The sequence below is a fragment of the Octopus sinensis genome, linkage group LG13, assembly GCF_006345805.1.
Source record: "Octopus sinensis linkage group LG13, ASM634580v1, whole genome shotgun sequence".
NCBI classification, from domain to species: domain Eukaryota; kingdom Metazoa; phylum Mollusca; class Cephalopoda; order Octopoda; family Octopodidae; genus Octopus; species Octopus sinensis.
The window spans coordinates 33,626,732-33,653,439 of NC_043009.1; the positions used below are offsets into that span (position 1 = coordinate 33,626,732).

At 41.6% G+C, this 26,708-nt stretch overlaps 1 protein-coding gene across 1 annotated transcript; it reads left to right on the top strand.

Annotated features, from left to right (window-relative positions):
* The first annotated feature begins 14,925 nt into the window (after nucleotides 1-14,925).
* LOC115218266 (methyltransferase-like protein 7B) lies at nucleotides 14,926-15,438 on the top strand. The gene has a single exon (XM_029788015.1). It carries the CDS (start codon nucleotides 14,926-14,928, stop codon nucleotides 15,436-15,438), a length of 513 nt encoding a protein of 170 aa, XP_029643875.1.
* The last annotated feature ends 11,270 nt before the right edge of the window (nucleotides 15,439-26,708 follow it).

The following is a 26,708-nucleotide window of genomic DNA, read 5'->3' on the forward strand; positions in this document are numbered from 1 at the left end:
TCTCTCTCTCTCTCTCTCTCTCTCTCTCTCTCTCTCTCTCTCTCTCTCTCTCTCTCTCTCTCTCTCTCTCTCTCTCTCTCTCTCTCTCTCTCTCTCTCTCTCTCTCTCTCTCTCTCTCTCTCTCTCTCTCTCTCTCTCTCTCTCTCTCTCTCTCTCTCTCTCTCTCTCTCTCTCTCTCTCTCTCTCTCTCTCTCTCTCTCTCTCTCTCTCTCTCTCTCTCTCTCTCTCTCTCTCTCTCTCTCTCTCTCTCTCTCTCTCTCTCTCTCTCTCTCTCTCTCTCTCTCTCTCTCTCTCTCTCTCTCTCTCTCTCTCTCTCTCTCTCTCTCTCTCTCTCTCTCTCTCTCTCTCTCTCTCTCTCTCTCTCTCTCTCTCTCTCTCTCTCTCTCTCTCTCTCTCTCTCTCTCTCTCTCTCTCTCTCTCTCTCTCTCTCTCTCTCTCTCTCTCTCTCTCTCTCTCTCTCTCTCTCTCTCTCTCTCTCTCTCTCTCTCTCTCTCTCTCTCTCTCTCTCTCTCTCTCTCTCTCTCTCTCTCTCTCTCTCTCTCTCTCTCTCTCTCTCTCTCTCTCTCTCTCTCTCTCTCTCTCTCTCTCTCTCTCTCTCTCTCTCTCTCTCTCTCTCTCTCTCTCTCTCTCTCTCTCTCTCTCTCTCTCTCTCTCTCTCTCTCTCTCTCTCTCTCTCTCTCTCTCTCTCTCTCTCTCTCTCTCTCTCTCTCTCTCTCTCTCTCTCTCTCTCTCTCTCTCTCTCTCTCTCTCTCTCTCTCTCTCTCTCTCTCTCTCTCTCTCTCTCTCTCTCTCTCTCTCTCTCTCTCTCTCTCTCTCTCTCTCTCTCTCTCTCTCTCTCTCTCTCTCTCTCTCTCTCTCTCTCTCTCTCTCTCTCTCTCTCTCTCTCTCTCTCTCTCTCTCTCTCTCTCTCTCTCTCTCTCTCTCTCTCTCTCTCTCTCTCTCTCTCTCTCTCTCTCTCTCTCTCTCTCTCTCTCTCTCTCTCTCTCTCTCTCTCTCTCTCTCTCTCTCTCTCTCTCTCTCTCTCTCTCTCTCTCTCTCTCTCTCTCTCTCTCTCTCTCTCTCTCTCTCTCTCTCTCTCTCTCTCTCTCTCTCTCTCTCTCTCTCTCTCTCTCTCTCTCTCTCTCTCTCTCTCTCTCTCTCTCTCTCTCTCTCTCTCTCTCTCTCTCTCTCTCTCTCTCTCTCTCTCTCTCTCTCTCTCTCTCTCTCTCTCTCTCTCTCTCTCTCTCTCTCTCTCTCTCTCTCTCTCTCTCTCTCTCTCTCTCTCTCTCTCTCTCTCTCTCTCTCTCTCTCTCTCTCTCTCTCTCTCTCTCTCTCTCTCTCTCTCTCTCTCTCTCTCTCTCTCTCTCTCTCTCTCTCTCTCTCTCTCTCTCTCTCTCTCTCTCTCTCTCTCTCTCTCTCTCTCTCTCTCTCTCTCTCTCTCTCTCTCTCTCTCTCTCTCTCTCTCTCTCTCTCTCTCTCTCTCTCTCTCTCTCTCTCTCTCTCTCTCTCTCTCTCTCTCTCTCTCTCTCTCTCTCTCTCTCTCTCTCTCTCTCTCTCTCTCTCTCTCTCTCTCTCTCTCTCTCTCTCTCTCTCTCTCTCTCTCTCTCTCTCTCTCTCTCTCTCTCTCTCTCTCTCTCTCTCTCTCTCTCTCTCTCTCTCTCTCTCTCTCTCTCTCTCTCTCTCTCTCTCTCTCTCTCTCTCTCTCTCTCTCTCTCTCTCTCTCTCTCTCTCTCTCTCTCTCTCTCTCTCTCTCTCTCTCTCTCTCTCTCTCTCTCTCTCTCTCTCTCTCTCTCTCTCTCTCTCTCTCTCTCTCTCTCTCTCTCTCTCTCTCTCTCTCTCTCTCTCTCTCTCTCTCTCTCTCTCTCTCTCTCTCTCTCTCTCTCTCTCTCTCTCTCTCTCTCTCTCTCTCTCTCTCTCTCTCTCTCTCTCTCTCTCTCTCTCTCTCTCTCTCTCTCTCTCTCTCTCTCTCTCTCTCTCTCTCTCTCTCTCTCTCTCTCTCTCTCTCTCTCTCTCTCTCTCTCTCTCTCTCTCTCTCTCTCTCTCTCTCTCTCTCTCTCTCTCTCTCTCTCTCTCTCTCTCTCTCTCTCTCTCTCTCTCTCTCTCTCTCTCTCTCTCTCTCTCTCTCTCTCTCTCTCTCTCTCTCTCTCTCTCTCTCTCTCTCTCTCTCTCTCTCTCTCTCTCTCTCTCTCTCTCTCTCTCTCTCTCTCTCTCTCTCTCTCTCTCTCTCTCTCTCTCTCTCTCTCTCTCTCTCTCTCTCTCTCTCTCTCTCTCTCTCTCTCTCTCTCTCTCTCTCTCTCTCTCTCTCTCTCTCTCTCTCTCTCTCTCTCTCTCTCTCTCTCTCTCTCTCTCTCTCTCTCTCTCTCTCTCTCTCTCTCTCTCTCTCTCTCTCTCTCTCTCTCTCTCTCTCTCTCTCTCTCTCTCTCTCTCTCTCTCTCTCTCTCTCTCTCTCTCTCTCTCTCTCTCTCTCTCTCTCTCTCTCTCTCTCTCTCTCTCTCTCTCTCTCTCTCTCTCTCTCTCTCTCTCTCTCTCTCTCTCTCTCTCTCTCTCTCTCTCTCTCTCTCTCTCTCTCTCTCTCTCTCTCTCTCTCTCTCTCTCTCTCTCTCTCTCTCTCTCTCTCTCTCTCTCTCTCTCTCTCTCTCTCTCTCTCTCTCTCTCTCTCTCTCTCTCTCTCTCTCTCTCTCTCTCTCTCTCTCTCTCTCTCTCTCTCTCTCTCTCTCTCTCTCTCTCTCTCTCTCTCTCTCTCTCTCTCTCTCTCTCTCTCTCTCTCTCTCTCTCTCTCTCTCTCTCTCTCTCTCTCTCTCTCTCTCTCTCTCTCTCTCTCTCTCTCTCTCTCTCTCTCTCTCTCTCTCTCTCTCTCTCTCTCTCTCTCTCTCTCTCTCTCTCTCTCTCTCTCTCTCTCTCTCTCTCTCTCTCTCTCTCTCTCTCTCTCTCTCTCTCTCTCTCTCTCTCTCTCTCTCTCTCTCTCTCTCTCTCTCTCTCTCTCTCTCTCTCTCTCTCTCTCTCTCTCTCTCTCTCTCTCTCTCTCTCTCTCTCTCTCTCTCTCTCTCTCTCTCTCTCTCTCTCTCTCTCTCTCTCTCTCTCTCTCTCTCTCTCTCTCTCTCTCTCTCTCTCTCTCTCTCTCTCTCTCTCTCTCTCTCTCTCTCTCTCTCTCTCTCTCTCTCTCTCTCTCTCTCTCTCTCTCTCTCTCTCTCTCTCTCTCTCTCTCTCTCTCTCTCTCTCTCTCTCTCTCTCTCTCTCTCTCTCTCTCTCTCTCTCTCTCTCTCTCTCTCTCTCTCTCTCTCTCTCTCTCTCTCTCTCTCTCTCTCTCTCTCTCTCTCTCTCTCTCTCTCTCTCTCTCTCTCTCTCTCTCTCTCTCTCTCTCTCTCTCTCTCTCTCTCTCTCTCTCTCTCTCTCTCTCTCTCTCTCTCTCTCTCTCTCTCTCTCTCTCTCTCTCTCTCTCTCTCTCTCTCTCTCTCTCTCTCTCTCTCTCTCTCTCTCTCTCTCTCTCTCTCTCTCTCTCTCACACACACACACACACACACACATACATTATATATACATATTTATATATAGAACACACACACACACACATACATTATATATACATATTTATATATAGAACACACACACACACACACACACACACACACACACACACACACACACACACACACACACACACACACACACACACACACACACACACACACACACACACACACACACACATACATTATATATACATATTTATATATAGAACACACACACACACACACACACACACACACACACACACACACACACACACACACACACACACACACACACACACACACACACACACACACACATACATTATATATACATATTTATATATAGAACACACACACACACACACACACACACACACACACACACACACACACACACACACACACACACACACACACACACACACATACATTATATATACATATTTATATATAGAACACACACACACACATACATTATATATACATATTTATATATAGAACACACACACACACATACATTATATATACATATTTATATATAGAACACACACACACACATACATTATATATACATATTTATATATAGAACACACACACACACATACATTATATATACATATTTATATATAGAACACACACACACACACACATACATTATATATACATATTTATATATAGAACACACACACACACATACATTATATATACATATTTATATATAGAACACACACACACACACACATTATATATACATATTTATATATAGAACACACACACACACATACATTATATATACATATTTATATATAGAACACACACACACACATACATTATATATACATATTTATATATAGAACACACACACACACATACATTATATATACATATTTATATATAGAACACACACACACACATACATTATATATACATATTTATATATAGAACACACACACACACATACATTATATATACATATTTATATATAGAACACACACACACACATACATTATATATACATATTTATATATAGAACACACACACACACATACATTATATATACATATTTATATATAGAACACACACACACACATACATTATATATACATATTTATATATAGAACACACACACACACATACATTATATATACATATTTATATATAGAACACACACACACACATACATTATATATACATATTTATATATAGAACACACACACACACATACATTATATATACATATTTATATATAGAACACACACACACACATACATTATATATACATATTTATATATAGAACACACACACACACACATACATTATATATACATATTTATATATAGAACACACACACACACACATACATTATATATACATATTTATATATAGAACACACACACACACATACATTATATATACATATTTATATATAGAACACACACACACACATACATTATATATACATATTTATATATAGATACACGCACACATATATAAATTAACCCAATAAATCTGATTCATAATATTTGTTGTCATGACTGAGTGGTGGTGGTGGCGATGATAATTCTCTCTATGATTGCAGACAGACGTAGAGAGTGAGAGTGTGTGAAAGCGCTGTGGAAGGCAGGGAGGGGGGATAACGGACGCTGTGAAACGACGTTATAAAGAGAAAGTGAATGTAAGGGAGGTAGACGCTGTGAAACGACGTTATAGATAGAAAGTGAAAGGAAGGGAGAAAAGTGAGTGAGTGATGGAGGAAGACAGATACATAAAAGAATGAGAGTGTTGGATGTTATGTTTGTGGGACCAATGTATTAAGGTAGTATTGTTTTAAAACGAAAGAGGCAATGTGTTTGTTTCAAAAATTAAAAAATCTGTAATAGTGAATGAAATTAAAATTCACACCCAGCTCAGTTTTGTAGAAAGAGTATCACGATGTAAACTCATGAGTTGGGAGTTTGAGAGAGTTTATATGGTGACACATGCCAGTCCTTTCGACACCACCTAAACAATGGAATAGTGTATAAAATGTAATTAACAACTCATTCACTTTATGAATGCCTTATGTTAGCGAAGAAACAATAACTTGACAAAACCGTTTAATGGAGACGTAGAAGGAATCGGAAAATGAGGAATAAAGAGAATGAGTTGGATCAAATGTTTGCAAACATCTGAACCCCTGTTCTTTATGAACCATGTTCTTTTTAATGTCTTTATTTTCAAGAATGAAGAGATAATGAAGAGGTGCAAAATAAAAAATCAAGCAAAATTTCATGACTTACAATCAGTTTTCTTTTGTCAGAGCCTCATGATAAACCACGTTCCTTGTGCGCTCATGATTGCCAAGAATGAATTTTTATGTGGATTTCCAACTCGAGAACAGGCTACGTACAATTGACCATGACTGAAAACCGGTTGTGACAGGTTAATGCCTACAATGTCCAGTGATTGTCCCTGTGACTTGTTGATTGTCATCGCTAAGCATAGTTTTATCGGAAATTGAAAGCGTTTAAACTGAATGGGAACATCAGAGGGTGAAATACTCATTTTATGTATCATTTTGATTGTTCCTACAAATGACCCACTCAAAATTTCAGCAGTTATAACATGGCTTTGAATCCTCCTAATAACCATTCGGGTTCCATTGCATATTTCAGGTGTTTCCATATTTCTGAGCACCATGATTGGAGCACCAACTTTCAAACACAAATGATGAGGTGGAAGTCCCGGAGGTGTTAGCTTGTTGAGTAGCTCGGGTGGATATTTGACTGCATCATTCTCATCTTTATTTGTATCGATGGACATGAAAGAAACTATCTCACCAGGATTCATATCAAGTACTTGTTTATTTGTAGTATAAAAATAGGATCACGTGCGGTCGTATCGTATAGGGAATACAATCGCACGCGATCCCATTCTTAATGAAATATTTCAGACCATATAATACATGCAACGGCAATAGCACATAAGTGGAATGACAACGAGATTTCTTTTTGAGATATATACATTATTTATTTTACATATTCTACAATCATGTTGGTTGGAAGTTTGTGAGTGTTAGCATGTTTTTGTGTCTGTGTGTTCGTGAGGCATAAAAGGTACTGACCAGAGGAATAACAATGGAATTTGGTTCACAGTTCATGTTGTTGGTATCAGCCTAGCAACAGGTAGTAGCAGATGGCTTAAGGTAGTTCTTAGAAGAACTAGAATTCAAGATAGATAATTGATTTACCGTTTATGAGGTACACGGAGGGTAAGAGTTCCATATCAAGATGTTGCGTCTCGTAGTTGAGATTAATTGAATCACTTGTTGTGTTTATCTTTCTCTTGATATGAATATACTTCCAGATGTGTTAACTGTAGCCGTTTTTCTCGTGGTGATATTTTCACCTAACCGCTATAGTTGAATCTGTAGTTGTCTTGTGTACAAATTAAACCTTAGTAGATAGAGACGATGTTTGGCGATGAGTTGTGTCTGTCGCTTGGTTTTTGCTGCGTCATTATATATTCTGCTTGGTTATTTTTCTCTAGTTATAGATATCCTGTAACCGTTCTTTTCGTGGTGATATTTTCACACTAACAGTATGAGAGGTATCTGTAACATCTTGTATTAATGGTGGTCGCCTGCCTTTCGAACTGGAACATGGTCGAGTATGCTCTGTGTGGTCAGAGGTTATCCCTGAGAAGGACTAGAACCAAAGACGAACTCTGTGGTCAGAGGTTAGTTCTGAAAAGAACTAAAAACCTAAGACGAACTCTGTGTGGTCAGAGGTTAGTTCTGAAAAGAACTAAAAACCTAAGACGAATATTTGTCTGAGAACCCTTCTTTTATAAGGTTTATGTGGCTCAAAATGAACTTCAGAAATGGAATGCTGTGATTGGCTGCTTGGAACAATGGCGCGAAAATAAGCGGAGGCAAATCACGTCACGTGACAACCAGCGGTGCGAACGTAGTAGAGACCACGTGTCACCCAATCGAATTAGTGTTTACAACAATGTTAAACTAGCCGAAGATGTTTGTAATCTCGAACGAGATTATTCTTAATACTCTTCTCAAACAGTGAAGATAGTAATGAGTGTAACGATATTGCTACAGTAGCATGATCTGTTGTAGTGTGAGGCGATAGAATAGCTCTTGCTCTTAGCCAATCGAGATCCTGGAAGTTGGTTTCGACGTCAGGTAAAACGGCTCTTATAAGTTCTTCTACATTTGGAACGAAATTCCCAAAAGGCAACCGAATATGCTCATCATCAACGAAAGGCAAAACTCCATCACCAAGATCTAATAGGTGTTTTGAAAAAGCCTCAGACTCCACAACACCATGTAGGTGGACTCTCATGTTTGTTTGAAGATGGTGACTGATAACACTGTGCCACACATAAGAATGCTTTATACATGCATTAACCTCATCGGCTCTAGTGCCTGCTCGGACAACAGGAAGCGTTTGTCGAAAATCTCCTGCCATGAGAAACGTAGCTCCACCCATTATTTTTGTATTGTGACGCAAATCTTGGAGAGTTCTATCAAGAGCCTCAAACATGGCCTTATTACTCATTGTAGCCTCATCCCAAATAAAAAGACTGCATTCACGAAGAAGTCTTGCTCTTGAGGAACTACGATCTATATTACATATAGGATTATCTTTCTTTCCAATGTCCATGGGCAATTTGAATGCACCATGTGCCGTACGGCCGCCTTAAAGCAGTGTCGCTGCAATACCACTTGAGGCACATGCAATGGCAATTCGACGTTGAGCGCAGCTTTGCGAGCATCAAATTGATAACGAAAGTTTTACCAGTACCACCTGGAGCATTCAAAAAGAAAAGCTTTCTTTGGTTCAATCTAACGCTGTCAATAATTTCATTATAAATCTCTCTTTGTTCAGGCAAAAGTCTTGGTTCATCTAGCGTAATTGTTTCCGTCAATTCGGCAATGTTGTAGTTTTTTCTGACATGTATTCAACATCCAAAGGCGCTTCATGATGGACAGGTGTTGGCAGATGGAATTCACTTAAACCGCGTATAACATAGCGTCTGATGTGTCTGTCCATGTCGATTAATGCCTCATTATAAACATCGTCGTTGCCATCATGTAGCGCTAAATTAGCCTGTATGTCCTTTGATAGGCTCTGTCTGAACGATTCCCAAAGGTTAAGAGGTTGCTGGGATTACAGTGGATTAATATGCTACAAAACAATCGACGCATTTGCCATGGCAGTTTACAATTTGAGGCCTCTGCTAATGTCCTGTGTAAGTGGTCGTCATTGAGAAGAAGTCCGCGCCTCAAACATGCTTCCCTGTAAGTGGCGCAGATGATACCATCAACCGTGCGAAGATCAGCAAAAGACTTCGGTCCAGTAACTACATGAAGTAGCATTCTCAAAAAGATTTCCTGTTTGGTAGGATGAAATATTATACACACGCCCAATGACGTTCTTCCTAGAAACACGGGCCAATTGTCAGTTCTGTTCCATGTGACCTGCGCTTCCAATTATTGTTGTTGTATGTGTAATATTCCGGTACTTCAGGGTAAATGAGAGTAGCAGCAAACTCATCAACTGAACACAATTTTAAAAATGCTGTAAGCGTAGTCCCTTTTGGATTTTCAATGTCTTGACGTGCATTTTTCTCTGTGAAGTAAACCAGCTGTCTCTTCTGTAAATGAACATTCAGGTGGAAAACTGATGGTGAGCTTAGATGAATCTCGTATCCAAAAATGCGCCACGCTGCATAATTGAGGATACATACCTACCCAAAACGAATTGTTTAATTTCGTCATGTCTAAGGTCTTCATCACTGAACACAAACACGGCCATATCATCGCCCTTATTAATGTACTTGCAGAGGTATTGTATGCATCTCACCGAACTGCAGTACTCAACATTAATGTGTGCATTAAATGTTTGGAAAGCAAAGGGTTGAAGGAACGATCCAGGCATTATCAACATCGAATGTTTTTTAGCCGTTGTCTAATTGTAGCTGTGCGGCCACCCAAACCTGGGTCACATATATGAAGAGAGGACGGGAAAATGAAATATTTTGCAATGTAAACATGATTTGTTTTAAGAAAAGATTGTCATGATTGTGTGTTGGTGGTGGCGATGATAATTATCATTAGGAAAAAGATAAGTTGTGGCGATGATAATTCTAGACCCCTTTTCACATTTTGATGAAGAGAACCCGATTTCATTCGGGTCTACTGGGGCCACATCTAGGTGTGTGTGTGTGTGTGTGTGTGTGTGTGTGTGTGTGTGTGTGGTGTTATATTATATATATATATATATAATATATATATATATAATATATATATATATATTATATATATATATATGTGTGTGTGTGTGTGTGTGTGTTGACAGGTAGACAATAGAATGCGATGGCGATGGCGATGACGATGTAATATTTGTTTCTGTCTATGAACGCAGATAGATACATGAGTAAAATGTATAGGAAGCTAAGAGATAGAGTGAGTGAAAATGTTCTTGGAAGAGAGGAAATAGCGAGAGAGTGATTTGAGGAAGACTTTACATTAAATAACAGTAGTGGCCCTTTCAAATGAAGAGGAGTGAGAGGGTACTGGAGGAAATATGGTGAGTGAGGAAGATGGCCCCTAGCAACCACACCTTTTAAGATATGGATTTCTAAGGTAGCCCACGAGCATCGTCACCTCATTCTACATGTCCCTGTAAATTTTGGAGCGAATCGGACGGGATGTAGTGGCATTGAAAGCGATCCAAGCGGTAAAAACGCATTTCAGTTTTATATATAGAGACTAGCTGAAGGTGACCCGCTCTACGCGCGGGTAAGAGTGTGGGTGTTACTTTCTGTTGCTTCCTTTCAGCACGTAAAAAGCACCATCCGAACGTGGCCGATTGCAGCACCGCCTTGACTTGCTTCTGTGCCGGTGGCACGTAAAAAGCACCAAACGATCGTTGCCACTGCGAGCCCCCCTGGCACCAGTGCCGGCGGCACGAAAAAGCACTAACTACACTCACAGAGTGGTTGGCGTTAGGAAGGTCATCCACCTGTAGAAACACTGCCAGATCAGACTGGAGCCTGGTGCAGCCTCCTGGCTTCCGAGACCCCCGGTCACACTGCCCAACCCGTGCTAGCACGGAAAACGGACGTTAAACGATGATGATGATGATGATTCTCCGTATTTGTTTCTCTCTCCTTTCTCTCTCACTTCCCACTCTCTACTTTCTTTTTCCTCGGACTCCTCCCTCGTTTTCCTCTACTCTCTATCTTTATCTATCTCTCTCCCCTTAATAAACAACAGAAGATCTTGAGTAAGTTGAGAAATAAAATATTTAGAAAGATCAATCAGAAATATGAGGCAGTAGCAATGGAAAGGTCTGCTTCAAGGCAGACAGCAAAACGCTAACATTTAAAAGGACAGACGAACTTGCGAGCTGAATAAAAATAATAAATATTGGAAACCAAAGTTTGAAGGGATAGAATCTGAGGATAGTAGAGTCACCATGGCTGGCATTTGTTAACGACGGACAGCAACGTAGTGACAGTTTTACCGGTGGCGTAAAATTTTGAACTTGATGTGAAAGAAAATTCGTAAACACCAAGTTTTGAAGTGATTCTTTCTCACGACAGTAGACTCACCATGGCAAGCATTCAAAACTTCTTTATCATGGACGGCAACACATTGACGATTAAAAGGCTGCTGCAAATTTTTTAGCTTGATGTAACAGAGAATTCCTAAACAAAAACCCACCCGCTCCTTGAAATTTTAACCCCTGTCCAGCCCCAGTTAGACCCCTTTTCACATTTTGGTTAATATAACCCGATTTCATTCGGGTCTACTGGGGCCACATTTTATAAGATGAGGAATTTTGTCCTAGAGGAGACGCCTTTCATTTGAGGAACAAAATAGTTGTCATGCAAACTTGTCAGCACCTTTAACATAGGTGTGCATATTTTCAGCTGAATCGACCGACTACGTAATGCACACATTATATATATATGTATATATATATATATATGTGTGTGTGTGTGTGTGTGTGCACGCATTATATATACAAAAAGAAAATATAACATAGAAAATATATCTATATATATAAAACTGTAGTTGTGTGAGTGTCTGTCCCCTTCGATTTAGATTCCTAACTACTCCCACATTTTGCGGTGCAGTTTAACCAAATTCGGGTATCTTATAGTCGTGATTCATATCGAGCCCGTCTGGGTATTAGCGCGCGTCTACGATGAGTCTACGATTTTAAAAATAATTTAACATCATTTTTTATTCCATTTTAATGCATATTTTATCCGTGTGTCGATGGCGGCGGAGTTGGCGTCCACGCTCACGCCTGCACCTGTGTTGCTTCTCCCCCTTCTTCTCTCCCTCGTAAAGCTGTGGGGAAGGGAGTGTAAGGAAATCAACGTCGTAATGCGTTGTGAAGGAGACCAGTGTTCTTTTAGAACAACGACTTCATGGCTTGAAGTCGCCAAAACAGAAATCGCTAAAAAAGCTGAAACAGATCCACAAAAACGGCAAAAACCGCCACACGGGGCAGGTTTCCTGTGCAAACAATTTGCACAACCGAATGTTTTAGTTGTTGCACAAATCTTTATATATAAAAGTAAGGTTGTGTGTCTGCCTCCTAACTACTCCCACATTTTGCGGTGCAGTGTAACCAAAACCGGGTATCTTATAGTCGTGATTCATATCGAGCCCTTCTGGGTATTAGCGCGCGTCTACGATGAGTCTACGATTTTAAAAAAATTTACCATCATTTTTTATTCCATTTTAATGCATTTTTCGCTATTATATAAGGAAAGTAACTCTCTAAAAATGTCTACGATGAGTCAACGATTAAAAAAAAAATTACCATCATTTTTTATTCCATTTTAATGCATTTTTCGCTATTATATAAGGGAAGTAACTCTCTAAAAATGTCTACGATGAGTCAACGATTTAAAAAAAAATTACCATCATTTTTTATTCCATTTTTAATGCATTTTTTGCTATTTTTTTGCTATAACTCACTAAAAATGCTTATATAGTTATTTCCCTTACAACCCGAGCAACGCCGGGCGATACTGCTAGTAAATATAAAATTGAAAACTTTAATTATTTAAATTGAAAATAAAAATTATTAAATTATATTTATAATTTGTTTAAAAATATATATAACTATGAAAAGTATGAAAAAGTTTAATATACATAAATACAGATATATACACTTTGTATATATACATTATATATACATATTTATATATAGAACACACACACACACACATACATTATATATACATATTTATATATAGAACACACACACACACACACACACACCTACATTATATATACATATTTATATATAGAACACACACACACATACATTATATATACATATTTATATATAGAACACACACACACACACACACACACACACACACACACACACACACACACACACACACACATATATGAACGCAAGAATATCTGATTCATAATATTTGTTTTCATGCTCGTGTGTTGTTTGTTGGTGACAGACATATGCTTAAAAGAACGTCGCCGAAGTGATAGGAAGGTAGGAAACAGAGTCAGTGAAAAAGAAAGGAAATAGCGATAGTGACAGATACTTTAAATAACGGTAGTGGACTTCTGAAAGTTATGAAGAGGAGTAAGAGAGGGAAAGGAGGAAATAGGGTGAGTGAGGAAGATGGCCCCTAGCAACCACACCTTTTAAGATAGGGATTTCTAAGGTAGCCCACGAGCATCGTCACCTCATTCTACATGTCCCTGTAAATTTTGGAGCGAATCGGACGGGATGTAGTGGCATTGAAAGCGATCCAAGCGGTAAAAACGCATTTCAGTTTTATATATAGAGATATATTGTCATACCCAATGACTGGTGTAGCAGCACCATAGCCAACTGCTACATAGGTAAAGGTGATTCCTTAGATACAAATAATTAAAGAGGTATCAAATTGTTGGATCAAGTAATGAAGGTCATGGAGAGGGTCATAGCCCAACTAATTAGCGAGAGTCAGTTTAGATGAGATGCAGTTTGGGTTTGTGCCAGGGAAAAGCACCACTGATGCTATATTCCTGGTAAGACAGCTGCAGGAGAAATACCTACCCTACCTAAAGATAAACCTCTGTACCTGGCTTTCGTTGATATGGAGAAAGCCTTTGACAGGGTCCCCCGATCCCTTATCTGGTGGTCAATGAGGAAACTAGGGATAGATGAATGGTTAGTGAGAACTGTGCAAGCCATGTACAGGTATGCCGTTAGTAAGGTGAGGGTTGGCAACGAGTACAATGAAGAATTCTGGGTAGAGGTAGGGGTCCACCAAGGTTCTGTCCTCAGCCCCCTCCTATTTATCATAGTTCTCCGGGCAATAACAGAGGAATTCAAGACAGTATACCTCTGGGAGCTCCTCTATGCTGATGACCTTGCTCTAATTGCTGAGTCACTATCAGAACTGGAGGTGAAGTTTCAGGTGTGAAAACAAGGATTAGAATCCTCTCTTTTTCTTTCCTCTCTCTCTCTCTCTCTCTCTCTCTCTCTCTCTCTCTCTCACACACACACACACACTCTCTCTCTTTCTCTTCGCTACCACCCTCCCTGTCCCTATGCCTACTATTACTCTCACCCCAGCACAATGAAGTGTCATTTAATAGTGAGAAAGGGGGTCAAAGTGTGACACACTGACACAGAAATTAGTTTTTGCATTTATTATATTAGATATATTCTTTTATATATTTCATCCAGGTGGATGTGGTCATGCTGGAGCACCTATAGATAGATAGATAGATAGATAGATAGATAGATAGATAGATAGATAGATAGATAGATAGATAGATAGATAGATAGATAGATAGATAGATAGATAGATAGATAGATAGATAGATAGATAGATAGATAGATAGATATTAGCTTAAAAGCCGCACTTAGTGCAAACTTTTAAGATGGCTCCTGCAGAGGGCTTATTGATCATGCTGCTCAAAACTAAATACCTGATATAAGAGAAATGTTTTGAAAATTAATTTGTGTCTCGCCCCTTTCCCAATCCCGCCCTTTTTTATCCGCTCTAATGCTTCCGAATGACAACCCACAAGTATTGACTGTGCGCCATTCACGAGAGGACAACGATACTGAGAAGATTTTATTTCATTAATATAATGATATAATTAAATTATTGTATACAGTGCTCAGTTACACCACATTAACAAACCTTCGTCGACCGTTCTCATAACAAAAACATCAAAATTCCTCATAGTAGACGACACATTTCAATACTGCCATACGCAATATCCATTTCACAGCGTTTTGTTTGTTTACCTTTCATTATCCAGATTTTATGTTCAAAACTTTCCACTGTTGTTCATACATTTTTTTTTTCATCGCTGTTAAAGTTGTCCCTAATTTTGTAAATATCTTTTGAGGATTATACTACTTCTTAAAACACACCAAAAATGTCTTCAGAAGACTCTACAGACGCTGGAATTTCTTCAAATGCATTTGCCGTGTTCATCCTTATATTATTTGGAATCATTCTTTTAGTCTATCTGCTTTCGAATCCCATCAAACAAGCCTTAAATTCTTGCAGACTGAAAATACAAACCGTATTCACGGCAAGGTACTGGCGCAAGGTAGCGGAAAGCCATAAAGAAGAACTGGACAACTTCTTCCAACCTCTTCACATGAAAAAGAAAGAAATTTCTGAAAATCTCGACGTTTTGGAAATCGGTATCGGAGATGGTGCGAATTTCCCTTATTATCCAGAAGGTTGCAACGTATATGCTCTGGACCCTGAAGATATTTTCCAAGCGGCAGTGCAGAATAACATAAAGAAATATCCGCACCTGACATTCAAAAAGTTCTACTGCTCGCCTGCCGAAGACATGTCTTTTATCAAAACTGGTTCTCTCGATATTGTTATATCTACCATTGTCTGTGTTCCGTTGGAGATGTGGGAAAAGTTCTGAGTGAAATAAAAAGAGTTCTTCGGAAAGTAAGTAATTCCATATAAGTGTAAATGGGAAGACTTCTGCCAGTCCACCCCACACCACCCTTTTCTCCCAAATTTGTTTATTTTTGTAATTTGCTTTTTGCCAAGAATCCCCGTTTTCGGATACGGAGGTTCCGGGAAATTGCTAAAAATCGGCATTGTGAACTTCCCACCCACCCCCAACTTTTTCAATTTTGACTTTTTTCCCAACACTAACCCTAATACCCTAACCCTAAAACCTTAACCCTAATCCTAACCCTAACCGTAACCCTAAAACCCTAACCTTAACCCTAACCCTAAACCCGTACAGACATGTTTTGAAATTTTTGTCTGAATCATGACGTCCGTATTTTTCCGCATATTTAGAAAAAAATAATACCTAAAATATGAATTTTACAAAGATTTTTGGAAATGTTTTTCAGAATCATAATCTCCGTATTTTTCGGCATATTTTGAAAAAAAAAATTGTGAAAAAAGTCAAAATTGAAGGAAATGGGGGTGGTAATTTAGAAATGTCAATTTTTGCCCATTTTTTTGCAGATTCATATTCCCCGTAGCCGAAAAGGTGGTTTGTGGAATGTTACCTTTAATTAATTATTTGTTAATATTATTAACTTTTAAATACACTAAACATAAGAAAATGTGTTAATATTTTTAGATAAATTATATATTTATCAAACATTATGTTGACTGAAAATTGCTATTTTTAAATCTCACAATGAGAGATATTCAGCAACTGTACTTTGTAGTAAAGATTGTTTGTCAACATAACATGGCAGTCCTGGTTTAGGACGAATGTTGCTGTAATTTAGCCCCAGGAGACAACGTCTCCAGCTGGCTATACGACACGATCTGTGTCCTTATCTTCCCTTGTTCGAAAATATAAGGACACAGATCATGTCGTATAGCCAGCTGGAGATTATGTTGACTGTATGGTCAAGCTTGGAACACCTTTATGCTGGTTCCATTTATAGACAGTTATTAAAAGAGTTTTTTTGTTAATTTATTCACTCTAAAACTGTCTAATCATAGTATATAAGTGCAAAAGATGCTCTCGTCGAAACTCGGCGGCATTTGCTGTTTCATTAAATTATGTTTCCCAAAATCCCAAAGAATATTCTTCTTCCTCGTGTTGTATTTACTGCCTGACCACCTAATTCTGACCCCTCTCTCTCTCTCTCTCTCTCTCTCTCTCTCTCTCTCTCTCTCTCTCTCTCTCTCTCTCTCTCTCTCTCTCTCTCTCTCTCTCTCTCTCTCTCTTCGATTTACCACTGCTGTTTCATTAAATTATGTTTCCTAAAATCCCCAAAAATATTTTTCAATTCTAACTCACGATTTCAACATTTGCTGTTTCATTAAATTATGTTACCCAAAATCCCAAAGAAATATTCTTCTTCCTCGTGGGAGAGGAAAAAACATGCGCGCTGACAAACGGGGGAGGGGCGAAAATTCACACGATCAACCATACAGAATCTGAACACTTAAGCCTCAACACCCAGTCACAGGAGTGAAACAGAAATCGTCTAATACATCTAATGCAATGTATATTCGACAAATATTAAGAAAAAATATATATTCCCCACCCACCCCCGTTTGTCAGCATGCATTTTTTCCTTAATATTTGTAGAATATACATTGCATTAGCTTTATCGATCATATAGCACATAAAAATAGTGTAGTGTATGTAGGTTGTAGGCTATTGTTTGTTTATGAATTCTGCCAAATGTAAGCTTTCTTTTCAGGTACATGACACCACTGTCCCTCATCCCAGGGTCTCACAGGCCCACACCTCTCACACCCTCAGAGTTCACACACTCAACGTCGGCACACTGAAAGGTAGGTCTGGTGAGATTGTTGAGATACTTGAACGGAGACGTGTAGATTTGTGCTGCATCCAAGAAGTAAGGTGGAGAGGAGATTCCACTAGGTTTCTCACAGGCAAAGAACACAGGTACAAGATTTTCTGGGCAGGGAACACTGACAGGGTCAGGGGCATGGGTATACTTCTTGCAGAGAAATGGGTTGATAAGGTAATTGAGGTAGTCAGAGTATGTGACAGAGTACTTAAGATTAGATTAGTGCTTCACCATAGGTTAGCTACCATTATCTCAGCCTATGCCCCTCAACTGGTGCTACCAGATGGGCAGAAAGACCGATTTTATGACACCCTCTTGCAGACTACCTCGTTGAAAAATGACAGGGACCTTCTCTTTGTGGCTGGTGACTTCAATGGACATGTTAGACAACATGCAGGGGGCTTCCATGACGTACATGGATGCTATGGTTTTGGTTCCCACAATGAGGAGGGAACCCGACTGCTGGAGTTCTGCGATGCAAATGATCTTGTGGTTTGCAATACCAACTTCAGAAAACCCACCTGTCACCTAGTCACCTACCATTCCGGCAAACACACTAGCCAAATTGACTACATCCTCACCAGAAAAAGGAAAGAGGGCTGCTTATAAATGCCAAAACCTTCCCAGCTGAAGAATGTACCCCTTCAACATAGTTAGCGACTTTGGGATGAGGGCTATATGGATGCCCAGAAGAAGACCAGCTTGGAGGAGAAAGGTCTGGAAATTTAAGATCCTGCAAATGGACAGAGATTTAGAGACGTATTACTCGAAGCCTTTGACGAAATAGAAGGGGATATAGCATCACATAATGTGGAAGACAACTGGAGGTTTCTACGGGACAACCTGCTGAGAACCACAGACCAGATCTGTGGATGTTTCAAAGTCCCCTCTCGACCCAAGGTTATGTGGTGGTGGAACAATGTGGTTGACAGAGCTATTAGACAAAAGAAACAGGCTTGGAAGGACTGGAAGAACGGAGGTAGCAGGGAATTATATCAGACTGCCAAAAGGGAAGCTAGGAAACAGGTTTATTTAGCCAGAGGAGAAGCAGATAAGAAAAAATTTGCCAATGTTCTGCGCCATGAGGACCAAAGACTTGAAGTATTTCGTGTTGCAAGACAGTGTGTGAGACACCAAGGATCAGTCCTCAGCCCCCTCCTATTTAACATAGTCCTCCAGGAAATAACAAAGGAATTCAAGATAGGATGCCCCTGGGAGCTCCTCTATGCTGATGACCTTGCTCTAATTGCTGAGTCACTATGAGAACTAGAGGAGAAGTTTCAGGTGTGAAAGCAAGGATTAGAATCGAAGAGCCTTTGAGTCAACCTAGCTAAAGCCAAAGTCCTAATAAGTATGAAGGTTGATAAACCACAAACCCCTTCAGGTAGATGGCCCTGCTTGATCTGTAGAAAAGGTGTAGGTTGAAACTCTATAAGATGTACTCAGTGTAAGCTATGGTCACATAAGAGGTGCAGCAATATCAAAGGAAGGCTAACTAGGAAGATAGTTTTTGTATTTGGCAGACGCTCAGGAGCAATAAGCGCTGAAAATGTGCAGAGAACAACTTCTGCCACATTCCAGGCAGAAAAACTACAATTACTTGATAGCTTCCGTTACCTAGGGGACCAAATCAGTAGCGGGGATGGATACTCTGAAAGTGTAGCTGCTAGAATACGAATAGCCTGGGCAAATTTCAAAGAACTCCTACCTCTGCTGATAACAAAGGGCCTCTTGCTCAGAGTAAAAGGTAGACTGTATTTCACATGTGTGCAAACAGCCATGCTACATGGCAGTGAAACATGGGTCATGACTGCTGAGGACATGCATAAGATTGCAAGGAATGAAGCGAGTATGCTCCGCTGAATGTGCAACGTCAGTGTGCATGTACAACAGAGTGTGAGTGTCCTGAGAGAAAAGTTGGATTTAAGAAGCATCAGATGTGGTGTGCAAGAGAGATGACTGGTATGGTCATGTGTTGCAGATGAATGAGGACAGCTGTGTGAAAAAGTGTCACACGCTAGCAGTTGAGGGAACCTGTGGAAGTGGATGACCTGGGATTAGGTGGTGAAGCATGACCTTCGAACATTTGGCCTTACCGAGGCAATGACTAGTGACCGGAACCTTTGTAGATATGTGGTGCTTGAGAAGACCCGACAAGCCAAGTGAGACCATAGCACATGGCTTATGCCAGTGGGTGTAACCAGCCCATTTATGAATACCCCTCATTCATTGGATAATAAACCTTGCTTGTGAAGACCTATTGAGGCAAGGGAAATCAAAATTGCTGATGTGGCCAACGACAGTACCGCCTGATTGGCACTCATGTCAGTGGAACTTTAAAAGCACATCCTAGCGCGATCATTGCCAGGGCCACGGATTGGCTCCTGTGCCGGTGACACGTGAAAAGCACCATTCAAGTGTGATCGTTGCCAGTGCCACTTTACCGGCACATGTGCCAGGGCATATGAAAAACAATATTCGAGCGTCATTGTTGCAAGTGCTGCCGGACTGACTCCGTGCAAGTAGCACGTAAAAACACCTTTAGAGCATGGTCGTTGCCAGAACTGCCTGACTGTCCCTCATGCCGGTGGCACATAAAAAGCAGCCACTACACTCTAGGTAGTGATAGTTGGTGATAGGAAGGGCATCCAACTATAGAAACTTTGCCAGATCAGATTGAGCCTGGTGCAGCCTCTGGCTCACCAGTCCTCAGTCAAACCATCCAACCCATGCCAGCATGGAGAGCGGATGTTAAATAATGATGATGATGATGATGATGATGATGATAACATACATATTGTATTGTATTGGCATCCTTTCTGTCTCGGGAGACAATGGAGTTGCGCATGAAGTAGTCTAGTCCGGCTTTTATATTTCATGTCCTGATACATTTCCTGCTGTGGCTGTGTAGTCCTATCCTGGACAAACACTCCCTCTGGCAGGTACCGCAAATGTAGCGAAGACTGTTCCTGGCTGGTTGTAGTGCCATAGTCTCTTGTTTACGTCTCTTCCTTTCTTTCCATTTCTCCTCTCTCTCTCTGTCACTCTTTTGTATTCCCTCTTTTACTGTACGTCGCCATTCTCCACGGTTGCCGGCAACTGCCTCCCAACCGCTAATATTGATGTTGCATGCCTTCATATCCCTTTTGCAAACATCCTTGTAACGTAAGATCGGTCTACCCACAGACCTAGTACCCCTAGCAAGCTCTCCGTAGAGTATGTCCTTGGGGATTCTGCCATCTTTCATACGGCTAACATGCCCAAGCCATCTCATACGTCTTTGTGTGAGGAGTGCAAACATGCTTGGTATTCCTGCTTGCCTGAGGACATCTTTGTTGGGTATATGATTCTGCCATTTGATGCGGAGGATTTTTCGGAGGCAGCGCAGGTGAAAGATGTTTAGGCGACGCTCTTGTCGTGTGTATAGCGTCCAGGTCTCGCTTCCATACAGTAGAGTGCTGAGTACACATGCCTGGTAGATCTTCATTTGTGTGGTCTTGGTCAGCTTATTGTTGTCCCAAGCCCGTTTGGAGAGTTGGGCCATCGCAGCAGCTGCCTTGCCAATGCGTATATTGAGCTCAGCGTCAAGGGATAGGTTGTAGGTGACGGTAGAGCCCAGATAAGTAAACTTCTCCACCTCTTGTAATCTGTGGTCTCCAATATGTATGTTTGGGATGTCCGATGTAGCCTGGCCCATGATGTTGGTCTTCTTAAGGCTGATAGCTAAGCCAAAGTCGTTACATGCTTGCTCAAAACAGTTAATGAGCCTTTGGAGGGCTTCTTCTGTGTGTGTTACCAGAGCGACATCATCAGCAAATAACATCTCCTTGATCAGGACGTTTCTGATTTTGGTCTTGGCACGCAGGCGCGAGAGATTGAACAGTTTCCCGTCACTTCTACTGTGCAGAAACACTCCATCATCTGATGTCTGAAAGGCATGTGAAAGTAAGAGCGAGAAGAAGATGCCAAACAATGTAGGAGCGAGGACACAGCCTTGCTTTACCCCGTTTTTTTATTTGGAAGGCGGCTGATGTTGAACCGTTGTGATGTATGGTGCCTTGCATGTCATCATGGAAAGACTTGATGATCCTCAGCAGCTTTGGTGGACATCCGACTTTTTGGAGCAGGATGAAGAGGCCTGTTCTGCTTAACGAGTCAAAAGCCTTTGTTAGATCAATGAAGGCCATATATAATGGCATTTTCTGCTCTCTGGACTTCTCCTGAAGTTGGCGTATGGAGAATATCATATCGATAGTTGATCTGCTTCTTCTAAAGCCACACTGCGATTCCGGATAGATTCGAGAAGCAAGTAGTTGTAGCCTGGCCAGGATAACGCGGGCAAAGGTATTTCCAACAGTGCTTAGAAGGGATATACCACAGTAATTGTTACAATCACCACGGTCACCTTTGTTTTTGTAAAGCGTAATGATGTTGGCATCCCGCATATCCTGAGGGACTGTACCCTCTTCCCAGCACTGACACAGAAGCTCATGAAGGTGCCGAAGCAGGATGGTGTTTTTGCCGGCTTTGATGATCTCTGAGGGGATGCCGTCTTTTCCCGGAGCCTTATTTCTTGCTAGGGAGTCAACAGCTTTGGTGAGCTCTGCTATAGATGGCGGACTGTCAAGTTCGCACATGACTGGCAAGATCTTGACACTCTCGACTGCAGCTTCAGCCACTGTAGTCTCCAGTGAGTAGAGATCCTGGTAGTGCTCCACCCATCTATCCATTTGCTTGCCTTGATCCCTGATGAGATCTCCAGTAGTTGATTTCAGAGGGGCTGACTTGGTTGCGGATGGACCGAGGGCCTTCTTCAAACCGGCATACATCCCACGGGTGTCGCCCCTGTCAGCAGCTGACTGGATACTCTGACAGATTTCCTGCCAATACCTATTTGCACAGCGTCTGGCTGTCAGTTGGGTTTTATTTCGTGCCTTTCTGAGTTCTTCGAGTGACTTTGTAGAAGAGTCACTCTTGTATTGCACCAGAGCTGCACGCTTTGCTTCGATAACTGGCTCCAGCTCTGAGAGCCCAGCGTTGAACCAATCTGGGTTTTGCCTTTCTCTCATGCCGAAAGTATCCAATGATGTCGTATACAAGGCTTCCCTGATATAGTCCCACCTACTTTCAGCAGAGGAGGTTGGGCAGCTACTGAGGGCAACCTTGATAGAAGCAAAACATTTTCGCAGTGTAGGGTCCGAGGTTCTGGCGGTGTTGATGCGTGGTCGGCCCACTTTCTTGGAGCGATGGACTTTTTTAGGCAGAATCCTCACCCTGCTTCTAATTAGTGAGTGGTCTGTGTCACAATCCGCGCTGTGGTAACTGCGGGTCAATAGAGTAGAATTCAGAAAGGATCTCCGTGTAATGATGAGATCCAGCTGATGCCAGTGGTGAGATCTTGGATGTCTCCAGGATGCCTTGTGGGATGGCTTGTTGGTAAAGAATGTGTTTGTGATGCACAGGTTGTGATATGTGCAGAATTCGAGTAGTCTCTGACCATTGTCATTCATGTTGCCAATACCAAAGTGTCCAACACAAATGGGCCACGAATCATGGTCAGATCCCACGCGAGCGTTAAAATCCCCTAGAAGGTAGATATTTTCAGTCGTTGGTATATTTTCTATGACACAGTTGAGATCTTTGTAGAACTGGTCCTTGGTCTCCTGCTGAGTAGATGTACTGAGCCAGAAGAAGTCGAGAGGCGCAGTGAGAGGATAAGCTCAGTGCCTCCCGATGGTGCTTCTATTGAGGAGAGTAGTGAGTTTCTCACTGCAAAGCCAACGCCATGTTGACGAGGTTCTTCTGGATCTCTTCCCTGCCAAAAGAAGGTGAAATCCTGCTCTTTGAGTTTGCCGTTTGAGGGAAGTCTTGTCTCCTGCAGCCCAGCAATATCTATGTTGAGCCTCTTTAGTCACACGGTCAATGATGGCCGTTTTCCTTGTGTCTTCAATCCTGAGATCATCAGATATTCCAGGACACATGGTCCTGACATTCCAGCTTGCCAACCGCAGAACTGGTGTTTTCTTGACTTTTAGTTGCTTGCCTGGTGCAGAGGTTGCAGGCCGCTTTTCGAGTCGTACTCTTATCTCCAAGCACCCAATGGAGCAGGCGGCTTGTGGCGGGTCAGCACCTTATTAACTGGGGGCTGTCCAGCTTGAGGTGGGCAGTAGCTAACCAATAGGACACGGAAGTCCCTCCCACCGTCAGAGGTAAACCGTAGCGCCCATATTTTACGCCAATCTGAATGGACTTATCACTCGTGACTGTTACCTCCCGTGTTGTTTCTGCAGCTTTTTACAGCAGCACTGAAGTGTCCTCTCCAGTTTTGCGCAGGCCTGGGCTATAGGTAAGAAAGTCCTGGGTAGCCCAATCGTCAGGTTTCCTCTCTCGACCTTGCTGATGTAGTCCAGTGGAGTGCAGTGCATTACGTTTGGCACCAGCTTGGTTGCAGGAGCTGCCGGAAGAGTGTCGAGTCGAACACTAGACCGCCTTCGGGGCTCCACTCCGGATTTCTTTGAAGGTTGTCTCCTTTCCGTAACCCTGGATAGGGGCCCATACCGGGTACTGTCAGCCGGAGCCAGCTGAGCCCGGAACTCGTGTCAAGCAGGGTCGTCACTCCCTGAAGTAGTGAAGAAGTTCGCTACCCACTAACTTTTCAAGTAAGTTAAATTATTATTAGGTTTTTTTTTTGTTTTTTTTTTCCTATGTTAATTTTCAACCACTAATATTCATCATCATCAGCAGCAGCAGTTGTAGTAGCAGCAGCAATATCACTAGGAGGGAAGTTAAGAGAGGGTGGGAAGGGGAAAGAATAGAGAGATATCCGGTATTGGTGGTGGGGGTGGGTTTGGGCGGGCGCACAGCGAACAGGTCGGTCGGAATTAAGGGACGATGGTCAGAATTAACGAAATTCTAAGAGGTTGTTAGCGATGAGATCATTTAAAACTGTCAGTACTGAAAACATTTAAGATATTAGGAGCGAAGTAGAGAGGGAGAAGAAAGAGAAAAATATTCTTAGTTTTGCGTCTCCTCATCGTGTGGCATACATATACATACACATATATATACATATACACATATAAATGTAATGTATACATGTGAGATATATATGTGAGATAATAGTTTCACTTTAATAGTTTCAGTATTAATAGTGAAACTATTAAACTGAAAGTATCTCACATTACAATAGAGATGTTATTGTTTCATTTTTACACATATTACCGAAATAGTATAAAAGATAGGAGATTGCTCCGGGTTTGCATTAGGCAAGAAATTGAAATTTTTTTTTGGTCATAACACTGCATGGACCTAAGTAGGGCATGTATAAAATTTGAATGAAATCAGTTGGGTAGTTCTCAAGTTTTAGTGATGCACACATACAAACAGAGAGACAGACACTCTCAGTTATATATATATATGGCACGTAAAAAGCACCCACTACACTCACGGAGTGGTTGGCGTTAGGAAGGGCATCCAGGTGTAGAAACACTGCCAGATCTGACTGGGCCTGATGAAGCCCTCCGGGTTCACAGACCCCAGTTGAACCGTCCAACCCATGCTAGCATGGAAAACAGACGCTAAATGATGATGATGATATATATATATATACATCTCTTATTATAAAAGGCAGATTTTATCTGCCTCCCTTTGTCAGTTATAGAAATCTACAATATAGGATTTCTGCAATTACAATTTACCTAGCATTTTTAAGAGTAGAATGCATCGGGTTTTGCCAGGTCCACTTTTTAAAATTTCAACCCCAATTAAGCAAAATTTAGAGAAAACTCACATTGTGGTGTATGAGTCAAATGCTTCTCTTAGTGTGCGATACAGCACACGCAAACGCACACACACAGTGTGCAATGAATAAAGTGAAAGTAATTCACTTTCTGTAGTGAGTGACTCTTTCACTCTGCCTCCCACTTCCTCTTTACACACATAGACACGCAAATATATAAATAAAATTGTAAGCTAACGTGCGAGTGTGTGTGTGTGTGCGTGCGTCTGTGTGTGTGTGAGGATGCGTGTGTGTGTGTGTGTGTGTGTGCGTGTGCGTGAGTGTGTGACAGGAAAGTTTTTTAGGACGAATATAAGATCTATATCCAAGTAGCAGAAAGATCGCCCAAAAGTGTATATAGATATTTAAATGTATTTATATATTCATCTATACACAGATGTATGTATAATGTGTGTGTATATATTTCTATAGACGTAACCATTCACTCCGCACAAAGGTTTTTAGGACGAAAGTAAGATCTAAAGTTATCTCTAAGTAGCACAAAGATCGCCCAAAAGTGTATATAGATATATAAATGTATTTATATATTCATCTATGCACACATGTATGTATAACGTGTGTGTATATATTTCCATAGAGGTAACCATTCACTCCATACAAAGGTTTTTAGGACGAAAATAAGATCTAAAGTTATCTCTAAGAAACAGAAAGATCGCCCAAAAGTGTATATAGATATTTAAATGTATTTATATATTCATCTATACACACATGTATGTATAATGTGCGTGTATATATTTCCATAGAGGTAACCATTCAATCCATACAAAGTTTTTTAGGACGAAAATATTTATATATAAAAGAAAGGTTGTGTGTCTGTCTACTCCGATTTAGATTCCTAACTACTCCCACATTTTGCGATGCAGTTTAACCAAAACCGGGTATCTTATAGTCGTGATTCATATCGAGCCCTTCTGGGTATTAGCGCGCGTCTACGATGAGTCTATGATTTTACAAATAATTTACCATCATTTTTTTTCCATTTTAATGCATATTTTTAAAAATAAACGGAAGTAACTCTCAAACTTCACACCAATATGCGTGCTCATATGCGACGTAATATCACATCAGCAGCATTTCCTCACCTTCCTTGCACTTGGCGAAGGCAAAATACCGGGGGATGAAAATGGTAATATTGCCATCGATTCCATTTGTACCATTGTTAAGACGCCTTCTGATCTCAGAGATGCAGTGTTCCCAGATCTACAAGCTAATTATCAGAATATGGATTGGATTGACAAAAAGGCTATACTGGCCCCAAGGAATAAAACTGTTCACCATATTAATGATGAAATGCTAAAACTCATTCCTGGGGAAGTCTATGTATATCAGTCTATCGATACAACTCCTGACCCAGAGGACGTCATCAACTATCCAATAGAGGTACTCAATTCCTTTCAGCACCCCGGACTACCACCACACTTTCTCAAACTTAAAGTTGGTGCCCCTATAATGCTCATCAGAAATTTGGTTCCCCCAAAACAATGCAATGGCACACGTTTGATCGTTAAGTCCTTATCTCCCACCGTAAACTTATATCAATATTTGCCTGAATAATCATCATAATTCAGTGCAATCATTAACAGTACTTTCAAG